At 42.1% G+C, this 22,784-nt stretch overlaps 1 protein-coding gene across 1 annotated transcript; it reads left to right on the forward strand.

Moving 5' to 3' along the window:
- The first annotated feature begins 264 nt into the window (after window positions 1-264).
- On the forward strand, window positions 265-22,272 carry Pon1 (paraoxonase 1). Its single transcript, XM_005082910.4, has 9 exons — window positions 265-387; window positions 5,392-5,462; window positions 7,290-7,345; window positions 7,700-7,868; window positions 10,101-10,227; window positions 13,259-13,459; window positions 14,807-14,888; window positions 18,663-18,791; window positions 21,886-22,272. Exons 1-9 carry the CDS (start codon window positions 314-316, stop codon window positions 22,042-22,044), a joined length of 1,068 nt encoding a protein of 355 aa, XP_005082967.1. The 5' UTR covers window positions 265-313; the 3' UTR covers window positions 22,045-22,272.
- Window positions 22,273-22,784: the final 512 nt, after the last annotated feature.

Raw genomic sequence — 22,784 nt, forward strand, 5'->3', positions numbered from 1 at the left:
GCTCATTCCTTTTTCCCCACGGTTCTCTGTTTCCTCCAACTTGCTTAATCCCTTCCAGACCAGTTTAAGCACCATCTGCTTTTCTCTCCTTCAAGTTGGGGGATGGGTTGGAGTAGTTGAGGAGAATGAAGCACCTGGCCAGGAGAGTGCAGCTGGAGGACTCTGGCTGACCTGGAGCTGTGGCACTGGGGGCGGCTCCGGGCAAGTTGAGGTTGTCCAATCCAGAGCTGTCCAAGCCTCTGGGCTGCAGGCCTCAGGATCGACCAGAGTCCCTGCACTTGTCCATACTGAGCCTGTGTGTCAGTCTCAAGCCATGGCCAAGCTGATAGGGCTCACCATCGTGGGACTGCTGTTGGCATTCTACAAGAACCATCAGTCTTCCTATCAGTAAGTTGCTTTGGGGTAAATGGGGTGAGGGCTGAAACCCCATGGTCCCCACCCCTATCGGCTCCAGGAGTACCTCCATACTCTAAAGTAGCTCCAGGTTCTTAACAGGAAAATCTATAGCAAACATTCCTCAATTGAAGGCTTCACTGAGACTTGTAGACAGGAAGCCTGCTTGCCAACCCATCCACATGAAAACAACCTTTCCCTGGTTGGCCCACATGCCTAGTGGGTGAGGGGATGGAGGAAAGGGGCATCCTGTATGGGAATACTGGTCTGGTTTTGCTTTCAGCAAGGTATCTTGGGCAAATCATTTTGCATCTCTAAACATTGAATGCTCCAATAAACTGGACATAGAGACATATATAGAAAACTACCAACAAGGAGCCTGGGATTCAGCAGCTGTTCAGTGGTGTTTGTTCCTGCTTCTCTTGAAAGCATTTAACAACCCACCAGGGTGTTACTGGGCAGGAGGCCGAGAATTACACGAAGTTTCAGAATAATCTTCCATAAGGGTTCAAAGTCTAGACACCATCCTATTCTAAAAGGCTTAGTCAATACTATTGTGTTATTTACTCTGAAGTAAAAAATTAATCAATGTGGACTATTTGGGATTAAACAGTTATATAATCTTATGGACTAATTAGAATCTTACCCACAGAGTTGGGTTTTGTAAATTTTTGTTTCTTAAATCACAGAATATTAGAAAAGCATTTGGGCTTGAAAAAATTGTATGTGTAGTATATATTTGCGTGTTTGGATGGCTGGGCCTACCCGTGATGCACCTGGGGAGATCAGAGATTGGTGTTGAAAATCTTCCATCACGTTGGACCTCATGGTTTCAAGGCAGGGTCTCTTACTGAAACTAGAGCCCCATGACTGCCTAGATTGTCTAGTAAAGAAGACCCAGAAATCCACTTGTCTTCTCTGCAGTGTGGAATCACAAGTGTACACTGCAGTATCCCGCTTTTTCCATGGGTGCCAGGGATGATAACATAGGTCCAAGGGATGATAACAACATAGGTCCAAGCAAGCATTTTAACCACAGAGCCAGCTCTATAGCTTGCCTGGGGCTTTTATCTGCTGTAAAAGTCAGCTAAATTATGGACTAGGAATTGTATGTAGAGTCCCCTGGAAGATCTCTGGCAGGAGATGGAAGGGACACAGCACCTCCTGACCAGAATTTCTAAAGTCTCAACACACAAGGATCCATGGGTCTGAGAGGTACCCAAGACCTCCCTGGATAAGCAAAGTCTTAGGCCCCACTTTACATGGCTGAATCTGGTAATTCTTACTTAGCAAAGACCCCAGGCCCAGCAAATTTGTATGCTCTGTAAAGGATACTCAGACCCTGCTTGTTGTAACCAAAACCAGAGATCCCGAGGGATAGATCAGGACCTACCCCTGTTTGGAGACAATGCATCTGAGACTCAGGAAGATCAGGAAAGAAGTGACTGTGTCATTTCAAGACATGATGGCAGACCCTGCCCTCAGAGCACATATGGCTTTCTTACATGGACTACATGTAAGCAGGGATGTGGTATGTACCTGAGGAGTTGGAGGAGGTCACAGGAATCAAGCCTGTGCCTTGGACAATTTCCTGAACATCTGATATGGAAGAGGCAAAAGGGAATTACCCAGGGTCCTTTTCATCCTTGAAGTCAGATCTGGCACGGGCCCAGAACAACACAGAATGTTCCTTGAGGATGTGAGATGTGGCTCCTTCGTATATTTGCCACCATTATGTGTAAGATCTCTGTGTTTCTGTCTTTGGATGGGAATGACCAAGCCAGCATTAATTCCTCAACATATCTCTACCCCACACTCATACACTTATGCTATGTGTCCTATAGACAAAGATGGTGGTGGATTCCCAGCAACATGGATAAGATATCATTTCTGCGACTTTGAATTTACTTTATCATGTTAATACCAAGAAAAGTTACAGACCTTTTCTCTACCTAAAACTCGTGGAAAAAAATAACACACATTGCACTAATAATCTCCCTGCCATCATTCATTTTCATAATTGTCATATATGACTTCAGAAATCCATCATGACACTTGGTGTGTTAGTCAGACCTTTTGTGACTGTGGCCAAAAGACTTTAGAGAAACAACTTAAACAAAAAGACTTATTTTGGCTCAAGGATTTGAAGTCGAAATCCATGCAGGCTGTTCCATTACAATGGGCCTGCTATAAGAAAGGTGTAACTGGAGTTTTCTTCCAGACAGGTGCTGCCACCTTTTAGGCCCAAATAAACACACAGAGACACTATATTAATGATTAAACGGTTGGCCAATATGTAGGTCTTCTTATTGGCTAATTCTGTCTTAATTATTAACCCATTTCTATTAATCTATGCATTTCCATGTGGTCTTGGCTTACCAGAGAATGCCCAGATCTGTTACTCCTTTGGCAGTTACATGGCATCTCTTCATGTCACCCCTCTGCCTCTCTCCCTAGCATTTTCCTCATTTCCTAGCCCCACCTATATTCCTGCCTTTACTGGTTATTCATCAACCAGTAAGAGAAATATATATACAGAAGGACATCCCCCATCAGGAAGGTCAGGATGAGCAGAGTGTGTCTTAGTTAGGGTTTCTCTTGCTATAAATAGATACCATGACCACACTGATTCTTATAAAGGAAGACATTTGAGGTGGCAGCTTATAGTTTCTGAGGTTTAGTCTATTGTTATCATGGTGGAGAGCATGGCGGCATGCAGGTAGGTAAGGCGTTGGCTACATCTTGATCAGAAGGCAACAGGAAAGTGGACTGTGGCACTGAGTGGAATCTTGAGCAGAGGAGACCTCACAGCCTGCCCCTGCAGTGACACACTTCCTCCAATAAGACCATACTTACTCCAACAAAGCCACACCTCCTAATACTGCCATTCCCTATGAGATTATGGGAGCCAATTACATTAAAACTACCACGGGATGATAAGAGCAGGGAATAGAAAGCTAACTATTGCATGATGACCATTAGCAGAGAGAAACAGAGTAAAAGGCTTGAGGACAGGATAGATTTTCAAATCCATAGGTCCAGTAGCCCACTTCCTCAAATTCTGCCCACCTTTTGTAGTGTCCATGATCGTCAAAGAGTCCATTCAATTATGGACCCATGAATACATTACTCTATCAATTAGATCAACACCATCATGACCAAAGGCCCCATCTGTGAGCAATGAACTGAGACCACACATCCAGCAAATGAGAATTTTGGGGATTTTATATAATGCTTGAATATTACCATAATTTCGACACTATGGTAAGAACTAAATTGCCTTCCAGATCTGTTGGACGATTAGGCTATCTTCTCTGTCTGCCACACTAGACTAATAGTACTGTAGAACAATCCATTGGTTAAGCTCACTCCTCTACAAGCTCCATGTTCACATTGGAAGCCATGTTGTAAACAAAGAGGTGTAGCATCACTCACAAATTTAAGTATTTAGAGGAGCAACAAAAGCAAAAACCAATGATTTAAAAGCACATTAAGGGACTTGGTAAACATATATTTCATGGTTCATGACAATGAATGAAGGAGCTACTGATTCCATCACAGAAGACCACAGGAAGCTATGGAAGGCAGGAAGGAGTCATGGGTAATGAGAAAAAAGGACATTCAAAGTGGAATAAAAAGTGTAGGCTAATGAAAATGGTACAAAGGAGAAGTAAGAAAGAGAGTGCTTTGGATCATGGACCTGGATTTCATATCTCTGTTGCACCTTTTAAATTAAGGGGTCACATCAGAATGACCTGGTATTTGATGTTTTCACAGATAGAACAAGGAAGATGTATGTGTGTTGGGGGAGGCAGAGGCAGAGACAGAGACAGTGAGAGGACAACTCAGAGATTGAACCCAGGAGCTTGAATAAGCCAAGCGAGTGCTCTACCTCTGAGCTAAACCCCCAGCATGGAAAACATAAATCTTTATTTACAAAACTGCTCGAAGGATTAAATGAGGAAGTATGTGTAAGTGACGTTAGCATGGGATTTGGCACATAGTAGCCTTCATAAGGAAACCCAGACAAATAAGGAATGGCTGGTAGCACAAGATGGAAGTACCTGGGTCCCAGAGTTCCAGCGTAGCTTAAGAGTCTAGTGTGCTTTGGCAGGGAGTCGGTGACTATTTGTACATAACAGCTCACAGCAAAGTTTACATGAATCTGAGGGCATAAGCCCCATGGGGGACATTTGAGTGAAGGACAAAGGAAAAATGAATAGATGTGAGAAGGAAGCATTAGCAGGACCCTCAACAGAGCAAAGCCATTGATGTGGCATTTGAAAGAAGCAGACCACAATGCTGTTCACATGTATGTGTGTAGGTGCTTGCCCACTATGTGTGATGCCTTTTTGCATGCTGTCCTTGAATATGACTTTCTGAAGTTGTAAATACTTTTAAAACACACCTGCATTTTCATATATGAAAGGCAAATAACCCATCCAAGATGCAGAGCCAGACAGAATAGAAAATACATATTCTTGAGCTGGATGTAAGGTATCCCCATTTTAATGTAAGCATTTGGAACTGCTTGTTTTTTCTAGTATGGTTTTCAAATGTTTAACTGATCTAGAACTATAAAGCAACATACGTATTTCAAGTTCACATGTGTAGAGAAATAACAAGCTCTTCCTGTGAGAATCTCCCAGACATCAGTGGCATTAACTGGAGCCTGGCTGCCGCTCAACTAAGCTAACTTTCCACATTGGAATCCAAGGACAACTGATGAAATAGTTCCTGTGATTGCCAAAGTTCACAGAGCCTGGAGGACACCACATAACTCTTCGTGTATCTGTCCTCCTTTGCACGTAACAGTCCTCACTCAACTGTGTGTTGTACCCTGGGGTCCCCACTGGTCTTAAAGAATCTGCCCAGTAATACTAACTCAGGGAAGGTACCAAAGGCAAAAGACAGTTAAAGAGAACTTTGTGGGCTACTATTGCAGCTCAGCTCTACCTTCTGAATTTCATGTGTATTTTATTCTTTTTTCCTTTCCAGAAAAAGATTAACTGCTTTCCATGAAGTAACTCCTGTAGACCTTCCTAACTGTAATTTAGTTAAAGGAATCGGTATGTATATGGATGAGGAATTGTCAAGTTTTACATGCAAGGATATTATTTCACTATATATTTTGCTAATGCTCTAGTTCAGTTTCATCCAAAATTACAGCATTGAATCAGGAGTGTAATATGAAGTCAGGAGCTGCTTACAAACACCGTGTACTTTGACTTTTGACCTCACAGGTGTATCACCAAGACACTTCAGTTTTTACTGGGCTTTGCTTGGTTAACAGAACAAAAATTATATCCAGAACAACGGTTTTATGGTAACAAAACCCAGGCAGCCAGCAAAAGGGAGACGGAGGAAGGAGATTAAAGCCCAAAATAAAGAATAATTTTTTAATGAACCCTCTCTCAGGCAATTACCACAAGGCTTTTTCACGTGCTGCCTCTTTGAGTGCTGGCGAGGAGAGTCTTTTCCAGAAGTTCTCAGCAGATTTCCCCTTAGATCTCATTAGACAGAGCTGGGGGACAGGCTGATGTCTTAGCTGCAAAGGAAGCTGGGAAGATAATTACTGTTGTCCATCCTGGGAGGCAAGACCTGTCAGCAAAGATAAAAAGGTGAAGAAGCAGTAACCCCTGATAACCAACTGAGAGCATCCCGAGCTCAAGTGTGCATCTGGTTTCCACCAACCAGCTAACATTGTCAGTCTAGGCCAACTCATTTGCGATCCATGCTTTTGTTGGGCTTAGGTAGTGGTTGAGATCCATGCTTTTGTTGGGCTTGGGTAGTAGTTGCTGGCTTTTGCTCTTAGAATTATTTGTCTGAGGTAACTCTAGTCCAGAAGGCGAGTCAAGAAGACTCATTTATGTAGTATGCTTAAACATGAGCAGATATCTTACAGCACCACCACTCTTTTTCTAGAAAAGCATAATACTGCTGTCAATATTATGGGTACCTGAAAAACCTATGCACCCATTAAGAGTATGACTACAAAAACAAATACTTTGTTTCTGTGTTAATTGAAAAATTTAAAAATTGAATGTATTTAAGTAGTAACTCACTTGAAGAGCTATTTCATGAGTATTTATACTTAGCAAATACATGCTACTGATTATCAGCAAAATACCCCCCACTTAAAAGACAAACATTTGGGGTTTGCTTGTATTTCTAATATGGTTTTCATATGTTTAATTGATTTGGAACTATGATGCCGTACCTGTACTTGGAGTTTATGAGTTCTGAAGTTTAGGCTAATACCAACTCTTTCCAAATAATCACGTTTTATATTTTCTGAATATATGAGAGATCTTGATTTTGAGATGAAAAGCCATTGATTTGAAGCAAGTAAATGAAGTGCAAATTGTCACTGTGCTTATTGATGTTATTAATATTTTTTAAAATCCCAATAACGCTAGGCATGGTGGCACTCATCTGTCATTCCATCACCTGTGAGGGCCATCCTCAATTTGCAAAGTGAGTTCAAGGCTATCCTAGGTTACGTAAAACTCTACCAAATCAATCAATCAGTCAATCAATAAATAAATATAAAATTCATTTTGTTTTTGCTTTTGTTTTTCCAGACAGAGTTGAACAGCCCTGGCTGTCCTAGATTTCATTCTGTAGACAAGGCTGACCTTGAAGTCATCGAGATCTGCCTGCCTCTGCCTCCTGTGTGCTGGGATTAAAGGCGTGCGTCACCAATGGCCTGGCTAAAGTTTATTCTTTAATGTTCTTATGGTCACATTCTTCAATTTGAGTGGAAGGAAGGACTCATTCTGAACCTAGCAAACAGTAGCTCAGACGAAGACCCATTTTCAAGTGAGAGGAGGTAAAGGATTGTCAGCTTCCTACCATGGTTTGAAACAGTCTGTCCTCTGCTTCCCTTCCTGCAGAAACAGGTGCTGAAGACATAGAGATCCTGCCGAATGGACTGGCTTTCCTCAGCACTGTGAGTGTTTGCTGTCACTTTCCAGGACTGGCAATTTATGTTTTTCTTGGACCTCCTGTATGCTAGTGTCCACTTTAGAATGAGATGGGCCCTGTCCTCTCACAGGGCTGGGAATGTGCTCTGTTCACATAAGGATTGGCTAAAGAGTATGTGAGGTGTGTAGGGGAGAGCAATAAAGGAACCTGCGGCTTCCAGAGTATCCTGTGGGCCAGGCACACTAGTCAGTCAGTTAAGAGGTGGCCCCGTGGTCATCTGTGGCCCAGAGCACCTATCATGGACACACATGGCAATCTTCACCTCTCAGCTCTTTGGAATATCTGTGATAAGCCTGCTTTATCTTCACTATTCCTTTAGGGACTGAAATATCCTGGAATAAAAAGTTTTGATCCCAATGAGCCTGGAAAAATACTTCTGATGAACTTGAATGAGAAGGACCCAACAGTGTTGGAGTTAGAAATTAGAGGAAATAATTGGAATAAATCATCATTTAACCCTCATGGAGTCAGCACATTCACAGATGAAGGTAACAATTAATACTGAATAAAAAAAAGTATGCTTAGGATACTTTTATCCTCATCCTATGAAAGGCTGGTCATGATGAATTTTTATGGGTTTTGACCTTACCTCCTGTTTTAAGTAAGCAATGGTAAAATGCCTAAAAGCGCTAAATATCTCAGATTTGTAAAGCCACTGATTTCATAGTAGAATGCGCATTATGTTTATAAAATAGTTGTATATCCAGCTTTAACTGCAATGAGTTTTCCGTGGTAAGCAATTGAACAATCGAAGCATTGCCTGTAGACTTTGCAGCCCTGAATCATGACTCCAGCAGACACAGTGACACTGCGTTCCTGCACAGCTCTCTCAGCCCCATCCCTGAGTGCTCTGTTCACTAACTGGAAGCTCTTTTTCATTTTCATTTGGATGTTTTTACCTGCACTAGTTTTCCTCACCCACGGCACCTTTATCTATTATCTTTCCCTATATGTTTGGTGCCATTTCCTCTGCAGTACAAAAATTCTTAAATTCAGTTGCACACAGAAACACCTGGAAATGTAAAAATCCCAATGCACAAGTTTCAGGCCCCAAGAATTGAATCCTTCTGGTTTGACATTGACCGTAACAATGGTTAAGACTTGTCCAGGTGACAAAAATGCTCATTTATACTCATTGTCTCCATTCCCTCCTCCCCTCCCTTCTTTCCTCTCTCTCCCTCTCTCCCTCCTTTCTTTCATCCTCCCTTCCTCCCATTTATCTATTACCCACTTTCTTTCAAGAGCATTACCCCACGCCATATTCCAGCTTCTGGGAGCTGCTTCTGCGATCCCTGCCAAGTGTTCCCCTAATCAGTCACTCTGTGAGCAGTCCCTCATAGCCTCGGTTTAACATCACTTGACTGCCTCTTTATTTCTCTCATCCAGACTTTTCAAACTAGTCACTGTCTGTGCCTATATTCTGGGAAAATATCTCCAACTGTGAGTTACTAGTATCATTTTCCCTTTAGGTATTCGGTCCCATTGTTGAAGGATCTTCCTAGAAACTTCCATTTGTGTTCTTCTCCTATGGCCACTTTAAATGTAAAATGCCAAGAAATTAGTGTGTGTGTGTGTGTGTGTGTGTGTGTGTGTACACGTCAATGATCTTTCTGTTCAGCCACCCAACCTTTGCCATTTTAATTCCCTTTCAAAACATTATAGGTGCAAAGAAATATAGCGTTTGGCATGTGTAACTTTTAAAACAATAACATTGGTGTGATATTACCAAACCCTTTGGTATCTGGCTGTTGCTTTCAGCACTGCATCCCAGATTTCTTTTATGTCTGTGCATTTAGGGCCGCTTTCAGGGTTCTTGGGGGCTCAGTTGTGTGGGACTCCTGAGAACTGCCCATTTGCTTGTATGTAAGGAGGTGTTCTCACCTTTTGCCCCTTTACAAGTGACACTCTTTCACGTGGACCATCTAGAAACATTCTTTAGAATCAGCTTCTAGAAGTAGAATATTCTGTTATACAGTGTGAATTCTGGTTTTAATCCTTAACTTTATCAGATTTCCCCAGATAACTCACGGCTTCCCTTTCTTTCCTTCCTCTTCACCCTCTTCCTCTTCTTCTTGAGATGGGTTCTTACTCTGTTTGCCTACAATCAACACTGTTGCCTTCACCTCCCAAATACTAGCATTAGATGGTGAGCTACCATTCTCTTCTCACCCCTTCTCCAGGCCAGTAGCATCTTGTCACAGTGTCTCTGATCATACCTTCTTTACCACTCAGAGCACTTTCTTTTATGCCCAAAGTCCTCTCCCTCCCTCCCCCTCTCTCTCTCATTCTCCCTGAAGCATTTGTCATCTTCCACTGTGTAAATGACATGAAACCTCACCATCTACTGTGCAAATTACACATGATCTAGTCCAGTTCCGACGCCCTTAATCCTCTTACTTCAACGTGGTATCTCACGAAGATCACTTGAGCCATCAAAGCTCAACAAGCTGTCTGAAGTTTCAGTGCTGGTGATGTTCATTCTGAAGTTCAGGGCTTTTTTTATTTTTCCTCCTGTGAAGTTGTGAGTTTTTAGAAGTTGTCACTACTTTTTCCTTTAGCCACTTTTCTTAGGAGCAATCACAAATGCTTTTCTCTACAAAGATGAAAATATTCCATCTGCCTGACATCCTAAGTACTAGTTGGAGGTGGGTTGAAATTGCTTTGGGGAGACGGAACTGACAGCCGAGAGCTTCAATTTTTTGTTTTTCTTCTCCTTTCAGATAAAACCGTGTACCTACTGGTAGTCAGCCATCCAAACTACAAGTCCACTGTGGAGGTGTTTAAATTTCAAGAACAGGAAAGATCACTTTTGCATCTGAAAACCATCACACATGAACTTTTGCCAAAGTACGGAGGTGCCTTATATGTACTGTTCCCTTGATGGTGCAAGATGGCACATTCACATTTAGCTTTTCATCTGGGCCAGGGCAGATTCAACTCTTCTGAATGCTCTTCTTCAGAACCCTAAGAGTGGGCTCATTCCATTCTTCCCCCATCTATCCCATTCTGGGTAGACACTATGGCTTAGCTCCTGTCCTCAGGATCTCCATTCAAGCCATTCTGAGGAATTAAAAAACAAAACAACACAAAAATATTTCTTGACAAGACCAATCTCAGAGGGTCCTATAATCTCCAAACAGATATATAAGATAAGATCCCCAACTCAGCACATCCTTATACTACATCTACTAGTGGTGTGTTAAACTACTTATGAGTATACTGGGTTCCATGTTAGAATCCTGGACAACACGACACATGGGAAAAGTAGACATCTGATGACATCAATTCTAGTTAACCCAACAAAAGTCAGTATTTTCACTTAGCCTAGGAAGAACTGGTCTACGGGCCCAATGATAAATTTAAAACAATCTAATATTACCTCCCCAATAACTTCTATTTTGGGTTCCTAGAAATCTAGTACCTTCTAGTAAAATTTAAGAGCGGCATTCATCCACCTTGATTTTTGTACATTTGGATCTGTACTTGTTGTAGCTACTTAGCAAAATCTTGGCATCTAGTATACAATGTTTTATATGTGTGTCCCCCCTGCCACCTCACTTAGCAGATGTGAAGATGAGGATGCTGAGAGTGGGAAACAGTCAAATTACTAGACAAAGCTTGACCAACTAGTTATGGACCAAGTAGGAACCAAGGCCCATGTTTTCTGCGTTCTCTGGATGAGATCAAATGGAGAGAATAGGTTACATGTAGAGGTTTCTATTTATACAAGTGTATTTGAGTACGTAGGGTGTAGCTCAGTTGAAAGAGTGTTTGTCCAAAACCCTGGGTTCAATCCCCAGCACTACAGAAAACAGGCATGGTGGTACACATCTGTAATCCCAGTCATTGTGAGCTCAAGGCCAACCTTAGTACATATGGATCTTGAGGTTAGGCTGAGATACAGCAGATATATATAAAATATATAACATTATGTATACCACACACACACACACACACACACACACAGCGTTTTAAAGAAAGAATGAGGCCTTCAAGTGTCTAATGAGGGAAAGACATCTGAAGTGGAGAAGCTGACAGAATTGTGACAACAGTGGCAATGGAAGGAGTCTCAGCTAGATGTCAAGTTTATGCAGACTGCTTTAAACACGTGGTTTATTGACTGTTTGGGAGCAGCCTCTTAATTTGGTGTTATTATTATTATTATTATTGTATCCTATGTGGATTTAATTGTTTTTGAGACCTGACCAATCTGTGCAGTTGCCTCAGATAACAACCTCAGCCATTAATATAGCTGGGATTAGCTTGAGGCCAGGGCTTATGATACTCTGAGTCACAAGAAATCATGAAAATTAATTTTTTTTAGTCACCAGTGTTTCCAGTTTTGCAGAACAGGGTTTTTTATTTTCTGGGTCAGATGTGAAAATATTGTGGATTGGCAGCATGGAACCAGACCACAAATAATCAGAGTGCCACAATTAACTAGGATTTGGCTCTCTTTACCCAAGGATTAGTCATTCACATTTGTGGCTTTGTATTTTAGTGTTGTTTATAGTATTAATATTCAAATGACTAGATCTGTCGTAAGTTAATCGTGTTAATAACAATATCACGGCTGTTTTTATTGGCCCTTTCTGCGTGCCAGACACGATGGCAAGGCCTTTATATTCACTGTTTCATCTCATCTTTAGCCAACACACCAAGCTACAGAAAGAACACTGAGTTTCAGGAACTGTCTCAAAGTCGGGTGACATGCTGTGGCCGCACGTTGTGACCATAGCAGGCAGGCTCAGATTCAAACAGTATACCAAATTTCAAAGCTATTGCTCCAAACCGCTGCCATCTGTTCCTTTTCCACGTAGAACTGCATACTAATTTCTAAAATCTGCCTGAAAAAGAGAAGTGATAGCAGCTTGTTAGTCTTTGTCCGAAGCCTGCACAGATTCCTTGTAACCCCGTGGACATTTTTCCACTGTGGTAATAGTGGCCGCTGGGGATGGAAGACTCAGTGAGTCTGGCTGCCGGCAAAGCTGGCAGGGTTGTCTCATTGTAATTCCCGCTGTGCTTCCACGGTCGAGACACCGACCTTAGGCTTCTCTAATGAGCCGTGTGGCTTTGAGGGGAAAATAGTCTAAGCTCTCCTTACAGATGAGAAACTGAGGCTCCGGGTACCATCTCGCTCACTCCTGAGCTCTGGCTGCGTCAGAGCTGACACATTCGCCATTATGTACTCTGCAGTAAAGCGAAGATAATTTTCTCTCAGATCATGGCCCCAGGGAACTTCCGTCACCTCAATCAGCACGGAATGACTCACTTATGTGTTTGCTATTGTACCTATTAAAGCTGAAAAATGGACTCATAGATCTTACATTTTCAGCAGCACGCAGAGAGAATCCTAATCAGAAAGAAAGAGCCAAATATCCTATTTCTGAACAGTCTTGCTTGTGGACTTGTTCAGCTAAGGGGCATGAAGCTTCATGGCAAATGATAGAAGAGACTATCTTCCTTCCCTGATAAGGAAGCTGAGGCCCTAATGTGTGAAAGGATTGATTCTCCCTTAGACCACACAGCTCATAGAGCTGGAACCACAGTGCTACCTGATGGATGTTTTTACTCCCTGTCGCAATGGACTTGGCTGATCATGATCTCTGGCTTAATTCAATGTTTACTGAATACACACACACACACACACACACACACACACACACACACCACAGCACTACATTTGCACTTAAGCTAATATTATTGTCATGTCTCAGTATTAATAATCAGATCTTATTATCCTCAGGGATTGGCTAGAACTGATGCCATAGTAATTCTGGCCTATCCTTGTTGGTGTGAGGACTCCATCCCATATTTTGACTTTAAGGCTAGACTTTAATATCTTCCTGTGTATAATCAAGTTTATTTTTAATTTCAGTGTCAATGATATTGCTGCTGTTGGACCTGAGAGCTTTTATGCCACAAATGATCACTATTTTGCTGACCCGTACTTAAGGTCCTGGGAGATGTACTTAGGTCTGTCATGGTCCAATGTTGTTTACTACAGTGCTGATAAAGTCCAGGTGGTAACAGATGGATTTGATTTCGCTAATGGCATTGGCATTTCCCCCGATGGCAAGTATGTGTGCTTTCTATAACACAATGGGTTTATTTGGATTCTCCTTATATAGCTTTAGAACAGTTTTTTCCTATGTAATATGATTATCTTTTGTGTTATGTTAGTAAGATGAGATTTGAGAAAAATGTAAAAACTACTGATTTGGGGGAGTCTCTAATGAGTGAATATAGTTTGATCTCTATTATGCAAAGGATCTTGTACCAGAATGGAAAGCAGGATACTGGTTCCTCACCAGGAACGCTTACTCTCTTAGGTACTTTTCTATTGTTGTACAAAAGACACCTCACCCAAGGAAATTTATAAAAGAAGTCATTTAATTGTGGGCTCACAGTTCCAGGTGAATCTAAGACCAGAAGGCCACAGGCAGGCAGGTATGGTGCTAGCCTAGTAGCTAAGAGCTCACTTGTTGAGACAAAATCCACAAGGTGTGTGTGGGGTGCTAAGTGGGAATGCCACAGCCCTTTTAAACCTCAAAGCCCAACTCCAGTGACATAACTCCTCCAATCCATCTCTAATCTTCCCCCCAAACTTTAGCCTATGGGGACCATTCTTATTCTTATTGTACGGAAGAGTCAATGTAACTATTAGTGATGTAGGCTACTACCTCATGTTGGTTTTGCAATAAACAGTTTGCAGACCACTATTGGTCTGGGAACCACATATAAAATCTCTCCATCATCCATCTATACCCCCATCATCTATATCACCAGACATTTCAGAGCATCAGTAACACAACAGTTTTATGTTGTTCATAATGTCTCAAATCCTCACAGAAGATAATAATTAGCACACCACTTCTTTCATTGTTCTAGAATACACTGTGCTTAATCTCATCAAGAATCTTTATGGTGTACGGTGTTACACCTTGTGCAAATTACGAAACTTATGCTTGGATCAGGCTCAGAACAGGAAGAAAGAAAGACTTCTCTGCATTGAAACCAAACCCTTGTCTTTTCTCATTCTTTCTCTGGTCTGGAATGGAAGGCCATCACAAAGAGGGTTTCCCGATGCTCCCCAAAGCCCGAATTTACCACCCTCTGACATGCATAATCTCAGGCTTGCCACTGTGTTGCAGCAGTGTGCAAGGCAAATAGTGAGAGCAGGTGATAGCATTAAGTTTCTTCCCTGCTGATCAAGGATGAATGCCTTGCCACCTTAGGTAATGACTTTCCACTGATTAAATGCTTCATGCCCTGTAGACCCATAGAGCTTTTCAGAGTTGAGTTTGCTTTCAGATGGATTCGGTTTTCTAGTTTTTACGCAAAGTTCTGCCCCAAGATGAGTTATCACACCCCAGCCTTTTGGCATCGCTTCAAGCACTTTAAGGGAGCTTTTTCTTCTTTGAAGGCATGTCTACATAGCTGAATTGTTGGCTCACAAGATTCACGTGTATGAAAAGCATGATAATTGGACTTTAACTCCATTGAAGGTAAGATGTATTAACACTATAAGTTTGCAGAGTGATAATTAGATTCTAATTGACTTGCGAAATTAAAAGCGAGGAGAAAGGGATTCTCTAATTGGAGTGGGTGAGAAGCAATTTTTCACTTATTTGTGAAGAGCCACCATTACCATCATGTGTTGTTGTTTCCTTCTGCTGCTTGGCAGAGTGGGAGACAGCAGCCCAGGCATCTCACACAGGGAACTCTGAAACTTTCTGCTCCCGAGAATGTTAAGTCGGGTTGTTTCCCAGCTTCTCCCCTGATCCCTTTTACTACTTTTCTCATCCCTCGCCTCTCTGGCTCTCTGTGTCTCTCCCTCACTCTCTCTCTGGTGACAGAGATGCCGAGAAACGGATCCCACTTGTATTTGGCATCCTGCAGCGCTGTGCGACAGTCGCACACTCACAATGGCTGCATGTGGCTGGGCTACTTCCAGATGTGCTCCGTTGCCAGCTGTCCTTTTGCCAGCTGGTCGGGGGCATCCAGAAGCAGACCCCGAGTCCTTGCTTTCCTGGTCTCTGCGGCTCTCTCATCTTTTCCAGTTCTTGCTGATATGACACTTCAGTCAGACCTTCCCTAATGACCCAAACTACTAACTAACAGCTCCCCGCTCCCCACTGTGGGTCCTGATTTCTTGCTGGCTTTATTCTTGCTTTCAGTTTTTATTCCACCAGCATACACATCTTACTACTCGTCTTTACTCTCTGTAGGATTCACCAGGACCGATTTGTTTTTCTGTTTGTTACTGGAAGAGTTCCTAACATCTACTAAGAGTCCAGTAGACATTTGCTTAATCACTATGGTAGGTCTGGCTGCATACCAGAGCCTCACCTTCTGCCCCTACTAATTCTGGCCTAAGCTAAAAGTTTTGGTCAGAAAGTATAATTTTACAAAGGGAAGGAAGGAAGGCTTATCAAAATAAAACATTATGAAGTGGCCCCTGTCCCTGCAGAGCCACAAGACACCATGCTGCCAACATCCATGCCCACAGCACTAAGCACTATCACTGTTTCTGTCACCATGTCTTAGGGACTGTCACAAGGGGCCTCACTCAGAGAAAATTCCCTGAAAGCAACATCAAATCTAACATCGTGTTTGACATTAAAAATCATTGGCAGAGCTAGTTTAACATTAGCTACAGAGAAATAAAATTTCACACACTCCAACTGGCTTAGGGAATAAAAACACACTGTGCTTGCTTATAATAGCAGATGCTTCTGCAAGGTGAAAGTTAAGGAATTTTGTTATAAATCCAGTTCAATATACACTCAACGTGGAATGTGAGGATTTTGCTCTTGTAGGGGTATGGGGTGATTAGATTTGGCTGCTACATTTGGTACCAGAACAGTGCCATCTCTTATCATTACAATCAACCTAGCCGACAGCTCCCCCTCATCCCCTCACCCCCTGCCTGCTGCCCCATCAAATACAGTGATACTAATCCTTTGGAGGGATTTCGCGATTGATATTTATTTGTTCAGTAATGCTTTAGAATGCTAAGAGATTTGTACAACTTGTTGAGGCTAATGGTTTATATCCAGCCCCAAATGTGGTGACATCATACACTGGAACCTCATTCAGTTTCACAAAGGATACAAAATGGATGAACCTTAAGACATTATGCTAAGTGAAATAACCCAGACACAAAAGGGGCAGATATCATGATTTTACTTATCTGAAGTACCCAGAGCCAGGCACGGTGGTTCACACCTTTAATCTCAGCATTCTGGAAGCTAACATGGGGGGATTCCAAGTCAGAGGTTACCTTAAGTTATATAGCAAGACTCTACCCTCAAAGTAAAATAAAATAAGTTTAATATGTTTCATATTTTAAACTCATTGGAACAACAGAATGGTGGTTACCAAAAGCTGAGAATCAAGGAATGATTGTTTAATGGTTGCAGTTTCTCTTGGGACAGTTAAAAGTTCCAGAAATGGCTGATGGTGACAGTTACACAGACATGTGCCTGTACCTGATGCTGTTGAGTTGTCCTTGTAGAAATGGGTTATGATGGCAGGTGATAAGTTATCTATATTTTACTATAGCAAAAAGAATTCTCCTGTCCCCAAGACTCTAAGACTAAGAATTAGTCACACCAGACAGTATTCTCAAAATTCTCAAAATATTGGGGTGTTAGCATAAAAAAAACCAAGCTGTTTGTTGAGGGCATTTCTTTTAGGCAGTCCTAAGGATTGCAGAACCAGGCCATCAGGGAAAGGGACAAGAAACAGACAAGGACTTTGCTGCTGAGCCACCACACCAACCTCCCAGTGTCTTATTTAGGCTTGAGCATCTTCTACATGTCTTTGTGGGAATGTGAGATGGGATATTCAGATATCTCTTGTGATGATGATGATGATGATGATGATGATGATGATGATGATGATGATGATCATGGCTGGGTCTTTGATAGTTATAGGGCAAGAGTTCATTTCTGGATGCAGAGCAGGCTGCCTGATGGCTGGTGACTTGTCTTAAGCAGGAACGATGTCTGCATAGTCCTCTCACTCCCGGCGTTGAGCTGAGTACCTTGCAGAGCATGTGATAATTGTGTGCAGAGTGGATGGGCTCCTAGGCCTCCCTGTCCCACTCTTACCTCGACGGTGTTCTCAGCATGCTTCCATTCACCATGGAATCTGCCACGGGCAAACTCCCTGCTCCATGCTAACAGGAGAACATTAGATAACACCTTTTCCTCACTTAAAGAAGCTAATGTCAGCATGTAACTAGAGAGCTGACACTGGGTGGATGGCTCCTGGGGGTTGGAAAAAGCCAGGAGTAGATTTTTTACCTGGGACTGCTTGTTCAGCCACCCGCTTCAGTCAATGCTGCCTCTGACTGAAGGCTGAAGGGTGACAGCTCTCCTGACAGTGAGAGTGAGGCTCTGCCAGGTTGCCTGAGTACCCTAATCTCTTCGTGGACATGTGAGACAGTTCTCATTTTGAGCAGGAAGCAGAGGGCAGTGGTAGCACATTGCCATTGCCTAGCCACGCTGAGGCCTTTTCAGAAAGTCACGACCAGTTATTTCCAGGGTCCCTGGGTACTCAAGTACACAGTAGATATTGTTTCTCCAGTGAGAGTTAGAGGTAAACAAATAGATGGCATTTCTTCCCAGTAGAAGGCAGCCAGGATGATGAATGGTGGAATCAGGAATCATTGCTATTATTTATGAAGCTGGTGCACAGCTACTGCAGCAATCTGTAGCGATCATGACTTTGCAGCTTATATATAGTCAGAGAAGAAACGGCAGAAAGAGCAGGGAGCTGAATAACTTCAGGAAACGAAAGAACAAACTTTCCTTCAACTTCAAGGCATGAATTAGACCCTGGGTGATCATTTCTTTCCTGGCTTCGCAGCCTGTAATTAGCCATGAAGGAACCTATATTCCCTCCACATTCCTCCTCAGAAACGAATCTGTTTATTGTTTGTTTTGGAATATTTGTAAACATATCACATGCACATGGCTCTTTAGAAAGAATGGATTTATCCTGCACTTAATTTTTTTTTAAGTTTTAAGTTCATGTATAGATGGTTTCATTTAACTCTGAAGAGTCTGTCTTTTTTTGTAAATAATCTCCCACACCCAGCTTTGAACCCAAGAAAATGCTAGCACGGACAGAAGGCAAGATGCGTCCCTGCAGCATAGCTGAAATGGGGTGAATTGTATCCCTGGGAACGGCAGTGTACTGGCCTCCCAGCCTCCCCTGATGTATCTCTGGCTTGCTCTCCAAATGCTCACTCTTTTTTCTGACCTTGGCAGGTCCTTGACTTTGACACCCTTGTGGATAACATCTCCGTGGATCCTGTGACAGGCGACCTCTGGGTTGGTTGCCATCCCAATGGGATAAGAATCTTCTACTATGACTCCAAGAACCCTCCTGGCTCAGAGGTTAGTTTGCATGAGGAAGGGGACACAGGGGTTTGCTCTCACTACTGAATTTCAATTGAAAACAAAATTCTCACTTGCATGTGCAAAAAACAGAAGGCACAGGGACAGATGATCCTGGTTCTCAGAGGTCTAAAGGGCTTGTGGAGGTGTTTGGTGAGAGTCCAGGAAGGGCACGCATACTTTTTATTATTTGGTAATTTTTTTATTTTTACAAAGCTGTGAGTCTAGTATAGGGACACTAACAGGAGGTGACACAGTAACACAGAGATGTGTGTGTGTGTGTGTGTGTGTGTGTGTGTGTGTGTGTGTGTGTGTGTGTGTAGGAAATGGCTGCCAAAGTCAGAGGACGGGAATGAATATTGTGTTGGGAGTATAGCTCAGTGGAGAGCACTTACCTAGCATGTGTGATGCACTGAGATTGTCCCCTAGCATTGAAAAAAATAAAAACAAAACACACAAATGGAATAGTGTTTGAAGGAAGGTGAGCATCTTGCTGAGGATTTAACCAGGGAGAAGCCATCCAGGGGATCAAAGGCTGGGGTTGGATGTCTACCTCTGGTCCTCAGACCTCCCAGTATGCATGAAGCCACGCTGGAGAGGCCCTTCCACACAGGTCTTGGTCAGCCTAGGGGATGTGGGCCTGAAGGGCTACGTTAAGGACCTCCAGGACTGGATGGTGCCCACATCCTTATTTCAGTAATGAGTTCCTCCAACTTGGGAATTCACACTAGTTTACAGTGGTGTCACACGGCCGGGCTGTATCCATTTCCCCATATAGCTTTTGCATACCTGGCCTCAGTGCCCCAACCAGGGTATCAGTACAGCCTCTCTCAATATCTATGATGGACTGCTTCTATGACTCCTAAGAAACTCCACAGATGCTCAAGCCCCTTACATGAAGTGATGTGGTACTTACTTAACATATCCATCCTCCTGCATACTTTGGTTTTGTGTATATGTGTGAGACTGGGCACCTGTACACATGTGCACATATCTGAGGAAGCTAGAAGTCAATGTCAGCTATCTGAGACAAGGTTTCTCAATGAACCTGGAGCTTGCCAATTAGCTGGAAGCAAGCGAGGGATCTTCCTGTCTTCATCCCCCAACACTGTGATTATAAACTCAAGCCCAGCTCTTTATGTGGTGCTAGGCATCTGAACCCAAGTAGTCATGCTTACACAGCAAGTGCTCTTATCCACAGAGACAGCTCAGCCCCTCCTACATTTTTGTTTGTTTATTTGTTTTTCAAAACAGGGTTTCTCTGTGTAGCTCTGGGTGTCTAGAACCCACTCTGTAAACCAGGCTGGCCTCAAACTCACAGAGTTCGGTCTGCATCTGCCTATCTGAGTGGTGAGATTAAAGGTGTAAGTCAACACTGCCCAGCTCCTCCTGCATATTTAAATCTCTCCAGATAACTTGAAATACCTAACTGTAAATGCTAAAATAGTTGTACTGATTTCTTTAAGGGAGAGTGACAGAAAAGGAAAGTTTATACTTGATATATATATCTGTGTATTACACACACACACACACACACACACACACACACTAAACAACCTCACCCTATATATTTTTATTGAAAGAAGTCTAATATGAATGGCTCCTGATCCTCTCATCTCCAAATTTACAGGGAATTATGGCCATGTTTATTGTTACTCTTTTGTGTATTTGCTAGTTTTTCACTATTAGGCTTGCTCAACTGAATTTTAATATAATTGAAGAAATGTGTGTTGTTGGATGTTCAGTATATAAAACTGGGCAGAATGTTGTTCTAATTGTTCTTGTTAGCTCATTCGGTGAACTTGGGTCCTTTGCTTTACCAAGGATTTGTTTTGTTTTTCTGGAAAAAAATGCTTCCTTTCTAATAATGAATTTGTTAAGGGGAATAGAATAATATTTTGAATGCACTATCTAATGCACTGCCTATAGATCTAGTTCTTATGACTATGAGGCTTATGAAACTGAGGTGGACCCTTAACTATATTTTGTAAGTAATGGGTTAACATTACAGCACATTCTTAAGACATGTATCTGTGTAGCTAATGTATTAGAAGTCATTTGAACCTTCCCATTGGTCTTTAATGCCAGACCATGGCTTTGCTAGCCTGCCACAGTGAGTGTTCTGTGATATAGGTTTCTTTTCTTCAAATCACAATATTTTATCATTGTCAAAGAGAATTTAGAAGTAATTTGGTCTCACCCATCTAACTTCAATAAAGATACAAATGGGAAATGAAAGACACAAGACTTAATCCATGTCCCTGCCTCAGGAAGACACCCTCCATATTATATTTTATTATATAAAATTGTTTTGTTACCCAAAAGGACTAAGCACTAGTTATGCCATATGGTGAATTTAACATGAATTGAAATGCATAGTCAAATATGATGTAATTAAATTTCTCAGTTAAGTGAAGGAAATTAAACTTAAAAAAAACTTTTCTACGTAGCAGTAGGACTTTAAACTCAAAAGCGCGGGTAGGTATGCTACAGAGAGTTAGCTTCTTGGGTCATGCTTTCAATTTTCTTTGGGTACATTATAAAACCAGACATTTTGGGGGATAGTGGTGCATACACATTTGTAATCTCAGCACTCAAGAGTCTGAGGCAGGAGAGTGCAACTTCAAAGCCAGCCTCAGATAAGTACAAAGACTGTCTCATAGGTAATCAACAAACAGGCCAATCAAATTACAACTACCTGCTCACCCCCAAAGTTCTTACTTTATCTGAAAATACACAAAACAGACATAAATGCCAGTCAGGCAACTATGTACCTACTGCTCACTCCCCCTCCCCCTTTTTACTGTGTTCCCTACTGTGCCCTAATGCCTCATATCCTCATATTGTTCATTTATATGTCCTACCTTACTTGTGTATGTTCATATGCTCGATACTGTTGCTGAAGTTCATGTAATCAAAACTTGACCAATTACAGATGAGGAAACAGCTATATTAAAATAATTTTATGACAGAACACAACTGATATAATTATATGAGATAATGTGGCTGAGGGAGAAAGAACTTCAAGTTTAAATTTGATTTAAATGACTTAACAAAAATATTAATTAACCTCATGTTATTTTTTTTTGAATAGGTGCTTCGAATCCAGAACATTCTATCAGAAGAGCCCAAAGTAACTGTTGTTTATGCTGAAAATGGCACCGTGTTGCAAGGGAGTACAGTTGCCTCTGTGTACAAAGGAAAACTGCTGATAGGGACTGTGTTCCACAGAGCTCTTTACTGTGATCTGTGACACAAACACACCTTGTCCTGGAAAATGAGCCCATTATTTCAATCCTTTTCCATACTGAAGGTGACTATCACAGTGCTCTCTGCTGACCCATGCATGTTGACATTAAACTTAGACATAAGAAGGTATGAGAGTGTTCACTGGGGACAGAAATGAACAGCAAGATTCCTTTAGTTAGTCTTGGACTACTTGAAGACTTCATTTACCAATAAAAATTCTCTTTCACCAAAATGGCTAAATTTGTCATGTCTACATAATGTGTTATGATTTGAATATGAGCTGTTCCTATAGGCCTGTATGTTGTATGTTTGGTGCTCAGCTGGGGGCGGTATTTTTGGAGGAGGTGGGAACTTTAGAAGGAAGGACCCCACTTATGGAAGTATATCACTGGGATGAATGTGTTCACAGAGTACACCTGGACAGCTCTGCTCCCTTCTGCTTCCTGTTGGTTGTGAGGTGAGCTCCTAGCAGATTCTGGAGCTAAGTTGCTGGGACAGACAGAGGAGTTGCTGTATTATTGCAGGCCATCAGACAGAGGAGTCAGATGTGGACCAAGCTCTCCCAAACAAGCTCTCTTTTTAGTTATACCAGGCTGTCTGTCATGGCATTGGGAAAAATCAGTAATATCTTATATGTAACTCCAAACATACTTTCCCTGTAACAAACACAATCCCTGAAAGCGTGTGAGTATACTTCTGCCTCACTGTTCTTCCGTAAGAAAACCAGAGAGTACAGTCTGGAGA

The sequence above is a fragment of the Mesocricetus auratus genome, unplaced genomic scaffold (genome assembly GCF_017639785.1).
Source record: "Mesocricetus auratus isolate SY011 unplaced genomic scaffold, BCM_Maur_2.0 Super-Scaffold_100019, whole genome shotgun sequence".
NCBI lineage: Eukaryota > Metazoa > Chordata > Mammalia > Rodentia > Cricetidae > Mesocricetus > Mesocricetus auratus.